General features: G+C 42.0%; 1 protein-coding gene across 1 annotated transcript in view; it reads left to right on the top strand.

Moving 5' to 3' along the window:
* The first annotated feature begins 3,810 nt into the window (after window positions 1–3,810).
* Window positions 3,811–22,830, top strand: part of LOC109409653 (homeotic protein labial) — a 45,774-nt gene continuing 26,754 nt past the window's right edge. Inside the window, exon 1 of the mRNA XM_019683114.3 lies at window positions 3,811–4,926. Coding sequence (XP_019538659.2) covers window positions 4,068–4,926 — 859 coding nt within the window. The 5' untranslated portion in view covers window positions 3,811–4,067. The remainder of the gene's footprint in view (window positions 4,927–22,830) is intronic.

Genomic DNA, 22,830 nt, shown 5'->3' with positions numbered 1-22,830 from the left:
TTCTGCAAGTAGAACAATTAACAAAATACTTGATTTCAACCAATCGATATTAAAGAGTTGGTTAGAATGCACCATGATAGTACTATTGGTGTATTACAATACATCTTATATAACCTGTAAGATGTTTTATTAGCCGCCATTTTTTGCGCTGTTTTGAGTATATAAGTGTTCGGTATTAAGTCAATAATACAGTAAAAATACAGTTCATTAGGTATGAATGGTGTATTTTAAACTAATATAAAACATGTTGTGTTACTTCTGAATAGTTATAACCAGCGAACCGGATGCACGTGTTTATGTTTTAACATGTAAAGGAATAACAATAGCAACAAAATCATGCTGTTTCGCCAAGCAATGCCAACGCTATAACTTTTTTCATAAGCATCAGATCTCTTCGTGGTCTTCGACAAAGTTTTTCAGGACATCGGTTACATGGTTTTAGAAACATTCGAGCTTGTTATGAGAGAAATGCAAAAAAGTGTGTTCTTCCATGTAAAACCCCATACAAACTTCAAATGCGATGCGCAAAACGTAGACATAACCGATCCTGCCCACATTTTGCACACTTATTTGGGCCCTGAAATGGGATCAAAAAAGCTTTGATCTGATGGGATACCATTGAATTTTTCATTTTTCCATATAAACAATGACCCACTTTATTGTACATACTTGCCACACAATATACAAATTCATGCAATGGCAGGCAAAGAAAGCCCTTCAATTAATAAAGGTGCTCGTACACGCCCAGACGCCAAATACTTGACCACTTTTGACAGATAAATTTTTGCATGTTGTTTGGTTCTGTTTATCCCCATTCGTTTCTCTAGAGTGACAAATATTTGTCTTTGCCCAGAACACCTTGGTCAAAATTTAACTGCCAAAGTGGTCAAACATTTGGCATTGGTCAAAGAATGACATACTAGCTTAACTGTGGAAGTGCTCTAAGAACACTAAGTTGAAGAGAGGCAGGCCAAGTTCCAATGCGAATGTCGAACCATTAAGAAAAAGAAGAAGAATGGTTTGACATGATCCAACAACAATTGTGTATCCACATTAGCGTGGGTCATCGGAACCGATTTCTCAGATCAAAGTATTTTTTGGTTTTCATTTTGGGTCCTGAGTATCTGTGCAAAATTTGGGCACGATCGGCTGCATCTACACTTTGCGCATTGCAATAAAAATGTTTGTCATAAGTTGAAAAAGTTTGTCTGACACTTTTCAATCAAGTGTAGAATTTGCAATAAGTTAAAATACACAAAAAAAAACTTTTTAACCGATGATGTAAAATAATAGTCTAGGATGATCTGAAACCCTTTGTTGAAGAGCACAAAACGATCCGATGCTTAACAACGAACTTCTTCTATTCTCTAATTTATTACTTAACACTTGATTCACTGGACTATACTTACAGCGTGATCGATCGGCAAAAGAGACCGACCAAAGGGGACGCATGGTCTTTTATAGCAGACATAACAAAAGGCATTGTTTTACCATGAACAGATTGCATGAGGGAGAGTGTGTGGTGAAAGTTGTCAAGATCATAATCCATTTTGTGTGTGTACAATTATTTAGATTTACAAGCTCACTACTACCTAACTACTAGATGGATTCTGTAGCTATAATAGGGTTCACAACAGTAATAAAGTTATATTAACCCTTCATGACGCGCGCTACTATAAAAAGTACACTACAGCGCGGTGCAGTTTCGGTTGCTTGATGGCGCGCGTCCTGGAAGGTTAAACAAGCCGCATGCATGTGTAAAGGAATAACAATAGCAACAAAATCATGCTGTTTCGGCAAGCAATGCCAACGCTATATTTTTTAAATAGGCATCAGATCACTTCGTGATCATAAACAAAGTTTTTCAGGACACCCTAGGTTATGTTTACACATTATCGGTTACATGATTCCAGAATAACTCGAGCTTCTCATGAGAGAAATGCAAAAAGTATGTTTTACCATGATAAATCCCATACAAACTTCAATCGCGATGCGCAAAACGTAGACATAACCGATCGTGCCCAAATTTTGCACAGTTATTTGGGTCCTGAAATGGGACCCAAAACACTTTGATCTGATGTGATGCCATCAAATTTTCCACATTCCCATATAACGGATGACCCACTCTAATCCAGAATTACGTTACTAAAGCATCAATATGCCAGTTGAGTGAGTGTTTCTTTTTTTTTATATCTTTTAAAAAAGCAGGTGTTGAGCGACAGATTTAGTAAAGATTAAAAATTTGAATCGCACACGCTGAACAAAAGTGAGGGTAGCTAGGTTGCAGTTGAGAATGTAAACTAATGTTGCTCCTACGTACAGCAGAGGACACTCAGGTCTTAATCTGACCAGTAAGGTAAGTAATGTTGCTAATCATGCTGCGAAAAGAGCATTCGGATGCATTATCAAAGTTAGTGAAATGCATTCGTTCATTACAACGTAAACGGGCATTGTAACTCAATTGCAAAAAAAAATGTATTTAACTGACACTCCACCAGACGTTCGTGACTGCGGAAAAGATTACGAGAGGCAGACCATAGACAAGTTCTTACAGTATCAACAATTTCAAAACTAATACACTCAATCCTGTTTTTACACGAGTTTCTCGATGTTATGCGACTTTTTTTACGCGATTCTGGTAATTTGCGGAGGGCAAATCGTGTAAAAAAAATTTCCTTTGAATTTTTTTGCGCGATTTCTCGAAGTTACGTGAACTTTTTTTATACGGACTTTTTTTGCGCGGACGCATCCATTGTCTAAAAACAGAAATGAGTGTACATGACAAAGGTAATGTACTTATCTCCAACGTATCGATATTCAATTTTTCCACTTGATATAAAAATGTGCTTGTTAGGCGAAGGCGGTTATGTATGTAAAAAAAAATCCTTTTAAACCCACCCTAATTGCCCCTTGTGCAATTTATTGTGAAAATGTTGAACCGTTAAAACGTATGAAGATGACTTTTATTTGTCAATGTGCAATTATATGATGGGAAATATGTAGTTTATATCATAAACCCACCCTAATTGCTTCTTGAGCAATTTATTATGAAAATGTTGAACGGTTAAGGTGTCTTACTGCATCACTAAGTTTTCAAACGAATCATTGACTTTTTGCTTTTCAATGATTGTTTGCCTCGCATTTTTGAATTGATAAAAAACTGTCAATTCTGCAGCAACGCAGCGGAAAAAGTATCATCGTAATCACTGCGAGTGAGCATATAGGATGATACTTTTTCATACGAATATACGCTTTGGTGGCAGAGAATTATCACTTTGAAATTTTGAGGCTCATATCCAACATGGCTGCCGATGCTGATGATGCCGTAAAAAGCCTTAAAACGTATGAAGATGACTTTTATTTGTCAATGTGCAATTATATGATGGGAAATATGTAGTTTATATCATAAAGTACTATGCTTGTCATTGATACAAGTATGTTTCAATATTTACTTTGCCCAAGCTAAATATTATAAGTATTCTGCTTAAATAAATGTTAATCCCATTCAAAACAAATGAACATTCTCAATATAATGTTGAAAATTAGACAGCAAGTTCAGAGAATATCTTTGTGTTTTATTATTAGTCGAAAAGAACGATTCCTATTGGTCCATATGGCTCCGCCCATCATCATGAATGCCTGAGCAGACACATTCGAAGAGCAGTAAAGCAATACCGGTTAGCGGGTTTGTTTTCGAAAACATCGTAAGAATGAAAGAAATGAAAGCAGGGAATAAAGCTATGATGTGCAAACGAGACAACTATATACAACCTTTTTCATAGCCTTTTTATATGATACCCACTTCAATGCGCGTGTGTTTAGTGTATCTGATTCAGTATCAAACGGTTTGTTCATATAGCAACAACTTCGCGTGCTTCCGTCGCAACTGTGCTCAGAAGATTGATTGTGTGTTTAAAAAGTAAAGAGTTATTATTGGAGTTCATATCGTGAGAAGTAAAAGAAAAATGCAAATATCTCATTCATATCTTCACAAATAAGTAAGTGAAGATGATAATTTTCTGAAAAGTGAAGCGTGACAGCATATCAAGTGTACTTTGTGGCTCAATATGATTGATGTGAGCGTGTATGGAAGCCATGCAATGCACGCAAGTGGTTTTCAGGGAAGCGATCTAGGATCAGATGGATATCCTTATTTGCCTTCGAATCATCACCATAATCACTATTATCATCAGCGACAAACGGCGTCTACTGTCAACTGCAGTAATCCACCAGAAGCTACACCATTTGCTTCTCAACCAGTTAACAATACAAATAGTGCAGTAATCAATTGTTCATCAAACTCAGTTCCTCAACAATACTCCCATTCTCATCTTTATAGTCCTTCGGCTATAGAATATGGAATTACAACTTCGAACTCTCCATCAGATCTTTACTTTGATAGTGAAGCACAGAATATGATTTATAATAATAGTCAGGTCACACCTGGACCCTTCCCGCAGACAAGAATTATTAGTGCTGATAATGGTATGAGCTATACTAATTTAGATTACATGTATAGTCAACAAGACTGCGGAGAAAGCTTGGCGGTTCAAGAAAATAAGTTGCATTTACACCGCTATGGTTCATTTAGTGGTATGTCAGCAATAAGTGAAAATTCTAGTGATCATCAATTGCACCATCCAATACCAAATGCTTCCTGGACGCACAGTTTGTATTCTGAGAACGGCATACATCACGCTCAACAAAACTGTTCATCGGGATATACTACTAGTGGAAACCTCGATTCACAAGGCTTAGAAATAGAGGCAAAAATTAGCACCGTCGGCAGCAGCAATGTAGCTACGCACAGTGGTGAAAACAGTCATGTCCTATCAACAAGGCATGATTCAATTCAACAGCAAAATCAACAAAATGCACCAACGTACAAATGGATGCAGGTCAAAAGAAATGTGCCAAAACCCCAAAGTAAGTGTCAATTTTGTGCTTTAAACCAATATCATTATTTATAAGTATTGTAATAATATAAGTGTTGATGCAGTATTTATCTATTCATCTAAATTGGTAATAGGGTATGTGTTCCATCATTAATCTCACGCTCCCATATTCATCCTATTCGAAAACAAGCGACAAAAATAAGAAACAAAACAAACAGCGCTCCAATCCTTTGTTTTTCGTAGGATGAAAATGGGAGCCACATGCTTAAGAAGGGAACCAATACCCTATGTTAATGGAAATTTGGCGGCTGTGTGAAATAGAGTGTGGGGCCATTTTGGCAGTTAGTCGTTTTAGGACGCTTCAAAGCTATAATTTGTTCATTTTCAAACCAATCAAAATATATTTTTGTACCCTTTTATTATTAACGGAATTTGCCAGGAAATAATTAACAAAAAAAATGTAATAAGCCATGTTTCAGACAGCGTGCTTCTAATCCGTTCATTTCTATACGCAGGACTGGATTCAAGGGATCCAGAGGGCCATGGTCTCCGGCCTCCATTTTTTAGGGCCCCACCAAAATTAAGACAAAAGCAAGATTTTGAAACAAATGATTAACCCTCTAATACCCAATCCCGCCTTTAGACGGGGTATAGTTTGAGCATTTTTGTAATTTTTGTTTCGAGGAAAATATTTTTTTTTTTTATATTTTTGACTGATATTTAGGACTGTTCTGTATATCTCAAAATGGTTTTTGGTGTATTTCAAAGCGTATTTACATTTTTTAAAAGTCATTTAAAAATTGATGTTTTAGTCACCTTTTAGAAGTCATTGTTTATTTTGTATTGAATCGCTACAATTAACATATTTTAATTTTTTCCCAAATTATTCTATCCTTCATTAATAGTTTAAGGGAATACACTCTAAAATTATTTTCCTTAAAATTACACGGAAAATAAAATTATCTGTAAAAAAAAAATTAAAATAATTATGTTTTAATAATAATCATAAAATCTCAAAATGATTTGATCTCAAAAAATCCGATCCCTAAATTGGCTTCCAGGAAAAATATAAAAGTGTGAGGATGTTCAAAAATAAAAATTAGAAAAATCAAAAACTGAAATTCACGAAATCGAGAATTCAAAAGAATCATATTCCAAAACATGTTTAAATCGATTTTAGATGACGAAAAATGATATTCAGAACAAAATCAAAAATTTTGGTATTAGAGGGTTAAGATACATTACCTTAAACCCTTTATTTGGTTACCTTCTGGATATTGGGTTCGGCGTAGAGTGCAGCGAGCTCATGATTCATCCTACGCCACACACCGTTTTCCTGCAAACCGCCGAAGATCGTCCTAAGCAAGCGTCGCTCGAAAACTCCGAGTGCTTGCAGGTCCTCCTCGAGCATGGTCCATGTCTCGTGCCCGTAGAGCAGAGGACCACCGGTCTTATTAGCGTTTTGTACATGGTGCATTTGGTGCGTGGGTGAATCTTTTTAGACCTCAGCTTCTTCGGGAGCCCGTAGTAGGCCCGACTTCCGCTGATGATGCGCCTTCGAATTTAACGGCTCACGTTGTTGTCAGTCGTCAGTAAGGATCCGTGGTAGACGAATTCCTCCACCACCCCGTCTATCGTAACATTACTACCCAGACGGATCCGGTCGTGTTCGGTTCCGCCTGAAAGCATGTAATTTTTAGGCATTCACCACTAGTCCGACCCTTGCTGCTTCGCGTTTCAGGTGGGTGTACAGCTCTGCCACCGTTCCAAATGTTCCGGCGATAATGTCAATACCGTCCGCAAAGCACACAAATTGACCGGATTGAATTAACAGATATAGAACCATTATACAAATTTTTGGGGAATAACTAAAATACTTAAATGATCGAACATGCCTTTTATATTAAAATAAATCGCAGATAGAACAACATTCATCTATCTGCGATTTATTTGCACATGTCGTGCATTCATTGCATTCATTTATTGTGCAGGCTAAAAATGATCATTTTAAATCCCCAACCCCCCGGTGTCACCCTTTTTGTACGAGACCTTTGCTAAACCATAACCCCCCCCCCCCCTCTCATAGCGTTACGTAATTTATTGACTTTCGAAATTTTCTAAATTTTCGACTTTATATGCCTTTCTCGTACACTGAGTGTACTGGAAAGGCTATATGTTCACTCGAAAAATGACTTTTTGATAGAAGGCCCGGAGGGTCGAGTCACATATACCAATCAACTCAGCTCGACGAATTGAGGTGATGTCTGTGTGTGTGTATGTGTGTGTGTATGTGTGTGTGTATGTGTGTGTGTATGTATGTGTGTATGTGTACAAAAAAACTCACATCACTTTTTGGCAGTAAACCTCAACCGATTTTAATGACCGACGGTTGATTCGACGCGGAATCTGGTCCCATTGTTTCCTATTGAAAATGGTTCGGATCGGTCCATCCGTTCCGAAGTTATGGCCATTTAGGTGTTCCGAACCGGTACCCCAGGAAGGGACCAGATATGAAAACGCTACAAACCCATCCATGCAACACATCAAACTACGGCATTTTCAATAACTTGATGAACGGTAAGCAGAAAAATGGTCTCAGACCATATCTGAACCGGTAGTGTCCCGGAACCGGTTCCGAGTGTCCCGCCGGAAGCGGATAAACATAAAAGTGAACTAAACTCATGCATGTGCCATATCAGACCTTGGCCTTTTCGATAACCTGATGAACAGTAAGAAGGAAAACATTCTCAGACCAAATCGGAACCGGTAGTATTCCGGAACCGGTTCCCGATGAGATGGTCAAGTATAAAAGTTAACCAAACCCACGCATGTGACATATCAAATAGTGGCTTTTTTGATATCCTGATGAACGGTAAGCAGGAAAGTATGCTCCATATTTTGACCGGTTGTGTTCCGGAACCGGTTCCGGGTGTCCCGCCGGAAGTGGCCAAATATAAAATTGAACTAAAACCATGCATGCGACATATCATACCGCGGCTTTTTCGATAAACTGATGAACAGTGCGCAGGAAAGCATTCTCAGACCATATCGGAACCTCCTGTCGGAGGTGGGCAGGTATAAAAGTTAACCAAACCCATGCATGCGACATATCAAATAGTGGCTTTTTTGATATCCTGATGAACAGTTAGCAGGAAAATATTCTCAGAACATATCTGAGGCGGTAGTGATCCGGAACCGGTTCCGGGTGTCCCGCCGGAAATGGCCAAATAAATAAAATAAAAATGCGACACATGAAATCGCGGATTTTTAGGCATTTTGATTTGGCAAAAAAAGGAGTCGAGTCAAGTACAAGACACTGAGGAAGACATTACAGTTGAGGTCGAAATACGTATCTATCAAAGGATGCAAATTCTTTGTGGAATTCAAAGGAACAGTACTTATCGCGATTTTCTTTTTATTTTCAAAAAAAGTTTCCGGCCATATTTGGGACAACCGGTAGTGGGTGAATTTTTATTTTTGTACGACGAAACTTCAATTCGGCTGATACTCTAAAGGAAAATATATCGGAAAATTAGAATCGAGTTTGGAAATCCTGTTTTGTTGAGCTGGGGATACAACGTAAGAAGCTTACAGTTACAGTGCGCGAGTTGACTGTAGGATTGATTGAAGATTTATTGTGGAAGATCAAGTGGATTCCGGAATTTCTGGCTCGTCATGACGTTGACGATGGATTGTTGGGGATCAAGATTGACGTGCAGCCGTTGCAGCATCTTTTTGACGATCATCAGACAAACCGGTGAGATCTTTCTGATTTGCTTTGATTTATATTACACACTTGTAAGTAAAATTTTTTGGTTAACATTTGTCAACATGACAATTTCTCGTACGCTTTTTCGCCAAGGAAAGCACCCCATTAAACCCTATCCAATTTCCAAATCCAGATATCTATGAAGTGGGCCAAGTTCTTGGACATATTCTGAGTAGATATCAAATCAACATTTCCTCCCCATCCCCGCTGATCGTAAGGACCTGGCCAGGTGTCGAGAGTTCGTTAAATGAAAGGTTTGTCAAATCCCAGGCAACTTTTCTGGCGCATTAAACGTCTCTATCGACAGCCACCCCAGGATGTGTACGGTCGGCTATGCTATGCTATGCTATGCTATGCTATATTTGGGACAACCGGTAGTGTTCCACAACCGATTACGGGTGCCCCATCGGAAGTGGTCAAATGTAAAGGAAAACCAAACCCATAAATGCGACATATTAAATGACTTTTTAGGTAACCTGATGAACGGTTAACAAGAAAAACAATCATAGACCACACTTTGGAAAACCAATAGTGACTGGTTCAATGTGCCCCGCCGGAAGTGGTCAAATGTAAAACGGAACCAAACGCATGCACGCAGCACAATTAATAACGGCTTCTTCGATAGCGCGAAGAACGGTCAGCAAGAAAATAGTCTCAAGCCACATTTAAGACTACCGGTAGTGTTCCGGAACCAGTTTCGAGTGTCTTGCCGGAACTGGCAAAATGCACAAATGAACCACACCCATGCATGCGGTACATCGATTCGCGACTTTCTAGGAAAACTTATTAATAATTTGCATGAAACTAGACTAAGACCACATCAAGGACAATCGGTAAGTGGTAAAATGTAAACCAAAAGCAGTGTTCAAGCAGTCAACTGATAAGTCTGATATTATTCAGCCCTGCTTATACGTTGAACATAACGTCGGACTATGTGCCATCAATAAGTTTTAAGTCAATTCAAAGATGGCTTTGATAAAATGCTTTATTTACTTCAAAAATATCCGGATGCAGGAACACTTTGACTTACGTCGACGGAAAGATTGGAGAACATATTCGACGAGAAAGGCACTATCACCACTAGGTGGATTAATTTGGGTTTTTTTATTTTTAGTTGGAATATTTCCATATCAAAAATAATTTATATGTTAGCGTGTATAATAGAAACATTGTAAACTTATAATATTTTTGTTCGTTTTTCGTTTTTTTTCCATGGATTTTCCAGAAAAAAAACCTTCATGACTTGAAAAACATTTGAAAACGCTCGAAAGCTGGACATTTTTAGTAAATTTTATAGTAAAATCACTTTTTAATTAAGTAAAAAGAAAATCGCGTTAAGTACTGTTCCTTTGAATTCCACTAAGAATTTGCATCCTTTGACTCGAAGTCGAGTCAAGTACAAGACACTGAAGACGACTTTACAGTTGAGGTCGAAATACGTATCTGTCAAAGGATGCAAATTCTTGGTGGAATTCAAAGGAACCGTACTTAACCCGATTTTCTTTTTATTTACAGATATTCCCCTAACAAGCCCAGGTTAATCATCATCACTTTTTAATTGCAAACTTCTACAAAATCGTGTCGAAAAAAAAATCTAAAAACGTATTTCGACAACTAAAACAAATTTGACTTTTTATCCATTATTTATCCATCTTGAAAAATCACTGTTTTCGGTGGTGGTAGCTGGTTTCGCCTACTAGTGCCCTACTTGTATGCCAGGTGGGACTGCTAGAGAAAAACCTAAACATCCAACATAAAATCTAACTGTCCTATATATATTTCCGCACATACAAATACAAAATCACTTCAACACCACCAGTTAACAAACCGAACACTTAGGCCCGATTTCTTCACCTCGACTTAACTGGTAAACCAGGCTTACCCATATAGTTAAACCTGTTTTAATGCTTAAGCCAGGGTGAAGAAATCGCCCCTTACAGATGTGTCCCTTTACGACCTTCTTTAAGTAAGACTAGAGTCAAAACGGTGAACTGGTGATGCAAATTGTTATTTTTTGCTATTTAAAATTAAAAATTTCAAGATAGGGTATTGGTTCCCTTATTAAGCATGTGGCTCCCATTTTCATCCTACGAAAAACAAAGGATTGAAGCGCTGTTTGTTTTGTTTCTTATTTTTGTATTTTTTGTTAGCAGTGAGCACCCATGAAAACAAGAAGAACGGAATCAATCGGTGCCGTAATCGCTTGTTTTCGAATAGGATGAATATGGGAGCGTGAGATTACTGATGGAACACATACCCTATATAAAAATGAAATTAAACTGAATAGAACTGAACATTGGGCCATTTTCACCGAAAATGACGATTTAAATATTGTTTCCATATTGGAAACAATATTTAAATCGTCATTTTCGGTGAAAATGGCCCAATGTTCCATATTGGAAACAATATTTAAATCGTCATTTTCGGTGAAAATGGCCCAATGTTCAGTTCTATTCAGTTTGATTTCATTGTACAATTCTATCTTATTATTGGGAGTTACATTTGGATCAATACCAGCGTCAGCCAAGCCCTTACAGTCAGTTGGGAAGGCAAAGAAAAATTAGAGTGTGATGGTTGTTGCTACCAGAGACCGAGAGCACTCTGCGTTCCCACAACCAGCAGGGATGGTGTATATGTTAGTAGGGTAAGATGTGAGGACTGGGAGTCACCTTTGGACGGTTTATACATTGCACATTTGATGCGAAGCCGAATCTTTTCGACTGCTGAGCCCATAGTAGGCCTGACTTCCACTGATAGTGCGCATTTCGCGGCCAACGTTGTTGTCTACTGTTACTGAGGACCCGAGGTAGACGAAATCCTCCACCACCTCGAAAGTGGCCCCGTCTATCGTAACACTGCTGTCTAGGCTTGCCCGTGCATTGAAAAAACTAGGAGTGTGTAATGTCTGAGACATAACCGCAATGTTGACGTAGGACTAATTTTTAACGCATATTAAAGAATATGGGGCTCACAGATGAAGTAAACGTGTATCTATTCAGCAAAAATAACGGCCAGAGTAAAATCACTATATGCTAAAGACTCGAAATCTGGCGATTGTTGCTGGTGATGATGATTCCCGTATCATGACGATGATGCTGCCGAGCAATGCCTTTAAAGTTGAAGGATTCGTCATTGAAATAATCGTCATCATTGACAATTCGAAAGCAGTTTTCTCGTACAAAACTGTAATTTCCGCAGTGAAAATGTATTCACTGTATTGCGGCTGAAGATTGGAGTACAGTGAACTTATTTTCACTGCAGAAATTTCAGTTTAGAATGAGAAAACTGCTTTCGAACTTTCAATGATGACGATTATGTCAATGACGAATCCTTCAACCTTAAAGCGCATTTGACAGGTATCCTACTCGATTGGAATGACATTGACAGTAAATTTGCAATTTCAAATACCAAATATACAGCGGTGTATATTTAGTATAAAAATTAAACTTTATCGATAAACTAAACTATAAAAAATTAGAATTAGTTGAATTTTTAGAAATAATTGAATAATGCTCCAAATAACTCTTTCGGAAGCTTTGGGGCCCTTAAAAGAACCATTTTGGTATAATTCATTGCCACCCATGCCGCCACCACCGATTGATCCGAAAAGAATCGAGGCTTCATTGGACAGAGGGCGGTGCCACCCGCATGCTCATCCGTTGAAGCGGATCTTTTTTGGGATCTTGCTGCTGCTGCCGCCGACAATCCATGAAAGAATCGGGGCCCCGGCAAACGAAAAGTGACGCCAATCGAATTTTCGTTTGCCGAGGCGGATTTTTCTTTGGATGTTGCTTCCGCTGCTGCCTCCACTGCCGATGGATCCGAAAAGAATCGAGGCTTCATTGGACAGAGGGCGGTGCCACCCGCATGCTCAACCGTTGAAGCGGATCTTTTTTGGGATCTTGCTGCTGCTGCCACCGACAATCCATGAAAGAATCGGGGCCCCGGCAAACGAAAAGTGACGCCAATTGAATTTTCGTTTGCCGAGGCGGATTTTTCTTTGGATGTTGCTTCCGCTGTTGCCTCCACCGCCGATGGATCCGAAAAGAATCGAGGCTTCATTAGACAGAGGGCGGTGCCACCCGCTTGCTCATCCGTTGAAGCGGATCTTTTTTGGGATCTTGCTGCCGCTCGGCGCTGTCCGTCCACTGCTGTGTGTGCCGATGAAATGATCGAAATGAGTGTGTGCACCACTTATATAAGTTTCGTCGTGTCGCCTCACAGAACTATGCTTGATTGTGATTGGTTGGGTAAGACTGATCTCGAGCTTTTACTAATTTTCAGCTCCAGCCTCAGTCAAGGCACAGCATTCAATTGAGCCCCAGCTAGGAAGCATAAATTTGTGGTGTTGTAGGTTTGAAGCTTTTACCATAGTTGATGACGTCAAACCCGACATCAACCTATCATTCACCTATTTTGATTTTAGCCACCAAACCTAACATAGACCCAATAGTTGATCGATGTTGGTCCAACAGTGGCCCAACATTCGATAAAAATTGACCCGACTTTAACCCGACATTCGACATTTTTTCAGTCTGGCGGAATCCAGAAAGAAATCAGAGGGATCAGCTTTTATACCCCTAGATTAGCAGATGCAGCTCCTCCCATTCGGCTGGCTTTCCAGAATATTTCATTTGCATGGCCCGCCCCGCCTGCTTCAGACGCTTCAAACGATTAATCAACCCAGAAATGGAAAATTTTTTCATTAAGCGTTAAAGTAAACAAAATATTGGATGATTTAGATCATTTTAATTCGAAAATTGTTAGAGTTAAACAATGTTTTACGGAAAATAGTTCTGATAGGGTAATGCGTTGCTGAATTCTGGGTGGAACCATTCGCCTTGACGGAGGCTCTCTGAGAGAATTGCGCTGTGCGTGAAAACAAATTTTTTTAACATGGGAAAGGATAGGAGCTGAATTTTCAAATGCTTCTAAAATGTTTTAGGGACTTCAGATTGAAGAAAGAGTTAATGTTTTGCAATATACTTTCAATTAGCTACACTATAACTGGTTTTAGACAAAAAGTTTTTAAATCACAATGTTATGTCTATAATATAGCGCATCAAAATCTCATTCGATAACATTAAGAACGTTTTGCCTCAAAAAAATTCTATAAAGAATTAGAAGCATTTGAAAATGCAGCTCCTATCCTTTCCCATGTTAAAAAAAATTATTTTCACGCACAGCGCAATTCTCTCAGAGAGCCTCCGTCAAGGCGAATTAGTGGCCGGAATTCAATCATTCATTTTTCGGGTGAACCACACTTTTCTCGATTGATGGAGTAAAATTATCTGATTTACAACTCTTGAAGAATCATTTTTTGGTGATCCTGATAAGGACCGTTTGATAAAGTAACGATTTCAGGAAGAAAATGGCATGAAACCGACTTGCCACGCAATGCGTGTTGGTTTTTTCCGTGCTAATCCTGCAGGATGCCACCGAAAATTGGTAGGCCGCTTTCTGCCGTGGATAAGATTCATGACGCTATCAGCACGATAGCCGAGAGTCGCCGATGGGTAGTGCTCAGGTGTGGAGGTGACATCCACCCTGCTTGACTGATCCAACGAAAATGACGAAAGAAATCAGAGGGAGCAGCTTTTATGCCCTAGATTAGCAGATGAAGCTCCTCCCATTCGGCTGGCTTTTCAGTATATTTTATTTGCATGACCCGCCCCGCATGCACCAGACGCTTGAAACGGTTAATCAACCGAGAAATGAGAAAATTTCCATTTAACGAATAAAGTAATCAAAATATTGTAAGGTTAAGATCATTTTAACTCGAACAACGTTATAATTTATCGATGTTTCACGAAAAATGGTTCGGATAGGGTTGATAAATTCCGGATGGAACCATTAGTGGCCGGCATCATCATTCTTGCGGGGCCACCAAGCATTCAATCTTTCACTTTTCGGTTGCACCACACTTTTACCGATCGATGATGGAATGAAATAATTATCTGATTCACAACTCTTGATGAATAATTTTCTATGGTCCTGAAAAGAACCGATTGAATATTGGACGATTTTAGACAAAAAATGACATGAATTTATCATGCCACGCAATGCGTGTTGGATTCCTCCGTGCTGAATGCTGAACGCCGTCGAAAATTGGCCCGCCGCTTGTTGCCCTGGATGTTCCTGATGCTATCATCAATGCGCCACCGCCAATCAATCGGTGAAAGGACCGAGCCCCGAGGACAGCGACGCAACTCGCAAATTCGTATGTCGCTGATCTTTCTGTGGATTTTGCTGCCTCTGCCACCACCGCCGAGCAATCGATGAAACGTATTCTTTCCTTCGTCTGCCGCGTTAGACGGTTAGAAGGCGAATGTGCAACAGCACCCTTGCCGACAACCACCGACGCCGAGCCAACACGGCCGTCAAAGAATAATGAGCGAAAACGCAAACGAAGAAAGTGGGCAGCTCTCGTTCGATGCGTTCACCTCGAGCCGACAAAGGCAAATGAGGGAAGATGCGAAGAAGCAGTAGCTTTTATATTCGACGGGAGCATCCAAAATGTGCTCCAAAATGTGCTCGATCGTGATTGGCTGGAATAAACATGGGTTCACTTTTCCCAATTTTTCAATAGCTTGTTATTGAAAAACAGCAAATATTATTATTGGACATAATTGCTGTAAAGATTTGCAATCGATTGGTGCCAAAATTTTGAAAATTCAACAAGAAATGGCTGAGCTATTAACGCTCAAAATCTCCACTTTAAACGTAACGCGGCCGATTTCTGAAAATTTAGAATGACACCCGGTATAGAAAAGAGAGACGTAGTCCTACGTCAAAAGGAGGGGTTTTTCTTAATTTGGCAAAGCATGGGGAGCATCAGAGTATGGAACATTGATAATCGGAGAGGTTCAACCCAGCAAGTAGTTCGTTTTCGACGCGTTCACCGTGAGTCCGACCTTTGCTGATTCACGTTTCAGGCGGGTGTACAGTTCTAGTTCCAAATGTTCTAGCAACAATATCAATGTTATTCGCAAAATAGACAAATTGCCCGGATTTCGTGTAAATCCTTCCTCGGCTGTTGAGCCCGGCTCGTCGCATAACCCTTCCAGGGCGATGTTGAACAGCAGGCATGAGAGTCCATCACCTTGTCGTAGTCCCCGACGAAATTCGAACGAACTAGAGAGATCGCCCAAAACGCTAACGCAGCACAGTGGCTCCGCCATAGGTCATTAATCCAAAAAATTGACCTCAATGAAACTGTGATATCATTGCGGTAACACCAAGTTTAATGCTTTAATAACAAGGAGCAATCATTACTGTTATCAAATGTGTGCCGAAACTTTTCCGCAGAGCTCATGCAACTGGATGGTCTTGAGTAGACATTTTATTTGATTTTTTCTAATTTCAGTCCTATGCATTCATCACTCTATTAAAAAGTCTCATCTACTCGACATGTATTTGGTTTATTGTGTTCGATTCTTACATAGTTGAAATCGATGTTTATCACAAATTAAGATGCCATTCTTTATCATTTTATTTGAATAAGTGTGACTGAATTAGATACTTTTTCAACAAAGTATAAAAAACTGAAAAATTTCAACAAGCCGTTGAAATGTTTCCCCTTCCGACCCCATAATTTTCCAATAATCTTAAACAATGATTTACTGGCGAATTAAGCTGCGACTGTTTGCGACCAGATTGGTGGTAGTCACGTATGTGTTGTACCTTCAATATCCTCAAAATCAAACAAATGCCTCCCGTATTGCTTTACAGCGAATTCTTTTTCCCAACTTTTGCCCTCTCCATTCATCACATTATATGTGTTTCCAAATTCTTGAGTAGTTTTGAATACCGTGGACAGCTTAAACTAATACTACATAATGATTTTCGGCTCCGTAAAGCCAAAAACTTTATTGAGCGTATTTTCAATAAACAATAGTAAAACGCATTTGGAATGCAAATATGCATCAAATTTAGCGGTTTCATCATAAAACTCTAGTAAATCATATTTGTGACCACCCTTACATGGGGCTGGAACCAGTGTGCGCAGTTCCTTACACCGCCCATCGCCGCTTTGATTAATCTTATGAGCTTCTTGGAGAAGCCGTTCTCGTCCATGATTTTATCGGTCATATTATTTTCGCCCTTATTTGACCCTCCTAGGATATTAGGTTTTTCGCACCACGATGGGGTTAAACGCTTCATGAACACTAAGGTCATGAGACAAGTTAAGCCCTAGTGGGAACGTAGATCCACAAAGAAGAATAATAAGAAGAAACGTAAACCACGCTTGAAGAGAACCTACGAGCTCGTGGTACCGTAAACTGGGGTGTAGTTGATCAGTGGGGTGAACCTGATCACTCAATTACCCGCGGATGTCGAATTTCAAGGAAGCATCAATTACATTTTGACCATTCGCAATCCAATGACGTATCATTAAAATGGAATAGCAACTTCCTTGAAAGTCGATATCCGCGGGTAATTGAGTGATCAGGTTCACCCCACTGATCAACTACACCCCAGTTTACGGTACTAAAAGTGTAGCGGTGATGGATGAGCTACGAAATTGCTGCAATGAAGTGCCCAATGCCGAAAAGATACGGTGGGTAGGACATGTTGAAAGAATGTCGGACAACAACCCTGCGAAATTGGAGTTACCGCAGATCCGGTTGGTACAAAAAGACGAGAAGCTCAGCGGGAAAGATGTAGGACCAGGTAGAACGTGATCTGGCGAGCATCGGGCCTGATCGAAGATGGAGAACGGCAACCACAAATTGAGTGTTGTAGCGTACTAGGTGTTATTTATGTTTCATCTTAACCCTTTGGAGCCGAAGGAGTCAATATGACATCGGCGATGAAGGTTGCGACAGCATTGGCGAAATTTTCCGGCTCCGGGTTAATGTGATGTAGTGCAAATAAAAGTATATAAGGTACGAGTTTCATCATTAATCTCACGCTCCCATATTCATCGAAAACAAGTGATTAAGGCACCGATTGATTCCGTTCTTTTTGGTTTCATGCGTGCTCACTTCTAACAAAAAATACAAAAATAAGGAACAAAACAAACATCGCTTTATTTTTTTTTGTTTTTAGTAGGATGAGAATGGGAGCCACATGCTTAATAAGAAAACCAAAACCCTATGCAATGGGATAAATCTGGGAATGTAGGATTACTGTTCAAGGGATCTATATATTTTCTTTGAGATTTCAGATTTTCCGTAGTATCTGTATATCTATTCATGTTGTTACCGAATGGCAACATTTGTTTTTTATTTATTTGGTGTGGGAATTCAGGGAAGATATTTGTTACGGTCGAAAGAAGGAAACCGTCAATTTAAATAAAGTAGGCGATGATTGAGTATTTGCGCACGAAATATTTCCATCGTTGTGTTGCGGGTGGTGGTTGGAAAACTCCACCTGAAGTGAGCTGCGATGGATTGGCGGAAGGATTCGATCGCAAACGCACACATCGGGTGATCGAAGGTGGTGAAGGGAACCGAGCGAGCAACCGGGATTATTCGATAGCCAACCTCGTTACGATCGACAAGGCCAAGAAAAGTAAAACTAAATATAGTGTTCTTCGGGAAGTTCGCGCCGATTTCGACAATTCGCGAGTTTCCCAAGTGTTCCCTCTACTGCGTCACGGTAGTTTGTTTTCTAGAAGATATAAGTTGTGCGGAGCCGCGCAAGTGATCTGGGATCCACCGCCTACGGTCAGTGACCATCGTCCAGAACACGCGGTCACCGATCGCCATTGCGAAACCTCGGGGGAATTCCCTCGAGTGAGTTGAGACTGCCAATAGCGTCACCGTTCCGAATACGGAACTTATTCTGGCAGCTGAAGTCCGCGGACCATACCATCGACGTTACTCCGATCCCGGAGGTGTTCCACCGCTACTGACCACGAGCAGCAATCTCTCCACGCCGGCCTCCCACTACCTGAGGCCGGCAATCACGGCTTTGAACGGCACGGCACGACACGTGCGTCGCCTAAGGACTTTCGCGGGGAGCCAACCTCCTTCACCGACCACCCACCGGCCGCCCATAGGCTGTCCGCCGGTATCTCCACGGCCACCCGTCGACCACTCTCCGGCTGCCCATCGGCTGCCTGCTAGTATCTCTATGGCTGCCCGCGGCCACCCACCGGCTGCCCATAGGCTGTCCGCCGGTATCTCAACGGCCGCACGCCGGCCACCCACCGACCTCCCATCGAGCCTGCTGCCACACCGCCATCACCACCTTCCCGGAATCCATCGCCCATCTTCTCAGGATCTGCCAATAAACAATATATCCAGGTAAATTTTCACTAATTTTCGTAGGATCCCCACCATCCGAAAACCTCCCCGACGCAGTTACGCCCTGGGACCCGGGACAAAAGAGGCCTTCTGTGCCCACCCCGGAAGCTGCCGTAGGCTGGACCAGCAGCTTGGGGTCTAGGCGAGTTCCCTTCAGGGCCTCAGCATACTCCCGGGGTCAACGAGTTTCAATGTTTATGTTCGTTCTTCTTAGTGTTAAATCCCATCTGGGACAAAGCCTGTTTCTCGGTTCTAATGTTCCATTAGAACTATCATTGTTACTTTCAGTCTATGCACCCATGGTGATGCAGAGAGACGAATATAAAAATCCTGCCAGGTCAAATTTCTGTCGACTTCCTTTATTTCATTGTGGAGGCTGCGCCGCCATGAGCCTCTGCTGCGATGTCCTGCTGGGTTCTAATTAAACGCTTGCTTGTAGATTTCGTTTCTGTCCCTGCGTAGAGTGTGGCTGACTCACCTCCATTTTCGCTCCCGAATTTCTGTCGCTATCCGCAGGTGGAGACCACCATGGACGAATTATATACCGCAGACTTCTATTGATGAAGGCTTGTAGCCGTTGAGTGATCTCCACTGATGCATGTTAATCCCCATTGCGAATAACATAGGAGAAAATACGACTCGATACAATCGGCAAAGACTCACGCGACGAAATAAGGACTACGATTGGAAACTTGGAACATGGAATTGAAGCAATACCTTCTTGGTGGTTCCGGAGAGACGTAGGGTTTGGCGACCATAGGAATGGTTTAGTGGGTACGAGGAGAGAGTAGTCCTGGATTTTACTTTTGTTGTAGAAGACGGCCTGTCAGACCTACACTACCCTAACCTTCTGTTAGGGTGTCTGTTGAGCAGATTATCCCCCTATGGTTTAGAAGGAAAAAAAAAAAAAAAAAAAAAAAAAAAAAAACATGGAATTGCAAGTCACTAGGTTTCGCAGGATGTGACAGAATAATTTACGACGAACTACATCCCCGCAACTTCGACATCGTGGCGTTACAGGAACTTTGTTGGACTGGACAGAAAGTGTGGAAAAGCGGGCATAGAGCGGCTCTTCTACCAAAGCTGTGGCACCACCAATGAACTGGGAACAGGATTTATAGTGTTGGGCAAGATGCGACAACGTGTGATCGGGTGGCAGCCGATCAACGCAAGGATGTGCATGTTGAGAGTTAAGGGCCGTTTCTTCAACTACAGCATCATCAACGTCCACTACCCACACGAAGGGAGACCTGATGACGAGAAAGAAGCACCGACGAACCGACGTGACAGCTAGAACAAATAAATTCAAATTTGATGTCCGCGACGCCATGATGAAAAATAGCCGAACACTATCGCCACCTCTATAACGGCTCGCGATGATTTGATAGCTCGACACCGAACCCCCGTGTGTTCACATAGGAAACGGTTCGCGTCTGCGCTGATTTGACAGAAGCGATCGCTTCGGTGGTCGACCGTTAAATTGGGGGGGGGGGGGGACACTTTTGAATCACCACTGTCACGTCGGTTCGTCGGTGAAAGAAGCGTTCTACGCGCAGCTAGAGCAAACATACGATGGTTGCTCGCCGCGTGACGTGAAAATCATTGCCGGCGACATGAACGCGCAGGTAGGAAGGGAGGAAATGTACCGACCGGTAATCGGGCGAAATAGCCTGCACGCCGTATCGAATGAAAACGACCAGCGATGCGTAAACTTTGCAGCTTCCCGTGGTATGGTGGTCCCCCGCAAAGATATCCACAAAGCCACCTGGAGATCACCCGACCATCAAACAGAAAACCAAATCGACCACATTCTAATCGACGGTAATTCATCTCGGATATAACCAATGTCCGCACATACCGCAGTGCGAATATAGATTCGGATCACTACTTAGTAGCTGTATGCATGCGCTCAAAACTTTCGACAGTTACCACCACGCGTCGAAGTCGAACGCCGCGACTCAACATCGAGCTGCGTAACGTAGAAGTGGCTCAAGACTACGCGCAGCAGTTAGCAGTGGCCCTACCAACGGAAGAGCAGCTTGGCGCAGCTACACTTGAAGATGGCTGGAGGGACATCCGATCCGCCATAGGTAGTAGCTCGGCTACAGCACTAGGCTTCGCGACTCCGAATCACAGAAACGATTGGTACGACGGCGAATGTGAACAGTTGAAAAACGAGAAGAATGCAGCATGGGCGAGAATGCTGCAACACCGTACGAGAGCGAATGAGGCACGTTACAAACAGGCGCGGAACAGGCAGAACTCAGTCTTCCGGATGAAGAAGCGCCAGCAGGAAGAACGAGATCGCGAAGCGATGGAAGAGCTGTACCGCGCTAAGGACACACGAAAGTTCTACGAGAAGCTGAACCGCTCGCGCAGAGGCTTCGTGCCACAAGCCGACATGTGCCGAGATAATTACGAAAATATTCTCACAAGCGAGCGTGAGGTGGTCGACAGGTGGCGGCAGCATTACGATGAGCACCTCAATGGCGACGTTGCAAGTACCGAAGGTGGCGTGGTAACAGATCTAGGAGTATGTGCACAGGACGAAAGACTTCCGGCCCCTGACCTTCAAGAGATTGAGGAACCGGTTGAAAAACAACAAAGCCGCTGCAGCGTAGATCAACGAGCCAAGCGAGCTTCTAAAATACGGTGGGAGCACTAGACTGGGTTATTACTAATATTTGGGAGGAGGAAGTATTACCGGAGGAATGGATGGAAGGTATCGTGTGTCCCATCTACAAAAAGGGCGACAAGTTGGATCGCGGGAACTATCGCGCGATCACACTACTGAGCGCCGTCTATCACCGATTGCAAGAGAGTTCGTGGGGCAATATCAGGCTGGATTCATGGGTGAACGCGCTACAACGGATTAGATATTCGCCATCCTCCAGGTGTTGCAGAAATACCGCGAATACAATGTGCCCACACATCACTTGCTCATCGATTTGAAATCGGCGTATGATACAATCGATCGAGAACAGCTATGGTAGATTATGCACGAATACGGATTCCCTGATAAACTTATACGATTGATCAAGGCGACGATGGATCGAGTGATGTGCGTAGTTCGAGTATCAGGGACACTCTCGAGTCCCTTCGAATCTCGCAGAGGGTTACGGCAAGGTGATGGTCTTTCGTGCTTGCTGTTCAACATTGCGTTAGAGGGTGTAATAAGGAGAGCGGGATTAACACGAGTGGTACGATTTTCACGAAGTCCGTTCAGCTGCTTGGTTTCGCTGATGATATTGATATTATTGCTCGTAAATTTGAGACGATGGCGGAAACGTACATCCGGCTAAAGAGTGAGGCCAGACGAATCGGATTAGTCATTAATGTGTCGAAGACAAAGTACATGATGGCAAAGGGCTCCAGGGAGGAATCACCGCGCCCGCCACCCCGAATTTATATCGACGGTGATGAAATCGAGGCGGTTGAAGAATTCGTGTACTTGGCTCACTGGTGACCGCCGAGAACGACACCAGCAGAGAAATTCAGAGGCGCATTGTGGCAGGAAATCGTGCTTACTTTGGACTCCGCCAAACTCTACGATCGAATACAGTTCACCGTAGCACGAAGTTAACTATCTACAAAACGCTGATTAGACCGGTCGTCCTCTATGGGCACGAAACATGAACCCTACGGGCAGAGGATCAACGCGCCCTTGAAGTTTTCGAACGGAAGGTGTTGCGTACCATCTACGGCGGAGTGCAGATGGAAGACGGGACTTGGAGAAGGTGAATAAACCACGAGCTGCATCAGCTGCTAAGAGTACCAACCATCGTCCATACCGCGAAAATCGGGAGGCTACGGTGGGCGGGTCACGTCATCAGGATGTCGGATAGCAACCCGACTAAAATGGTTCTCGAGAGTCATCCGACCGATACAAGAAGACGTGGAGCGCAGTGTGCTA

Source organism: Aedes albopictus, chromosome 1, assembly GCF_035046485.1.
Source record: "Aedes albopictus strain Foshan chromosome 1, AalbF5, whole genome shotgun sequence".
NCBI lineage: Eukaryota > Metazoa > Arthropoda > Insecta > Diptera > Culicidae > Aedes > Aedes albopictus.
The sequence above is the reverse complement of the archived record's forward strand: the minus strand, read 5'-3'. Positions and strand labels throughout refer to the sequence as shown.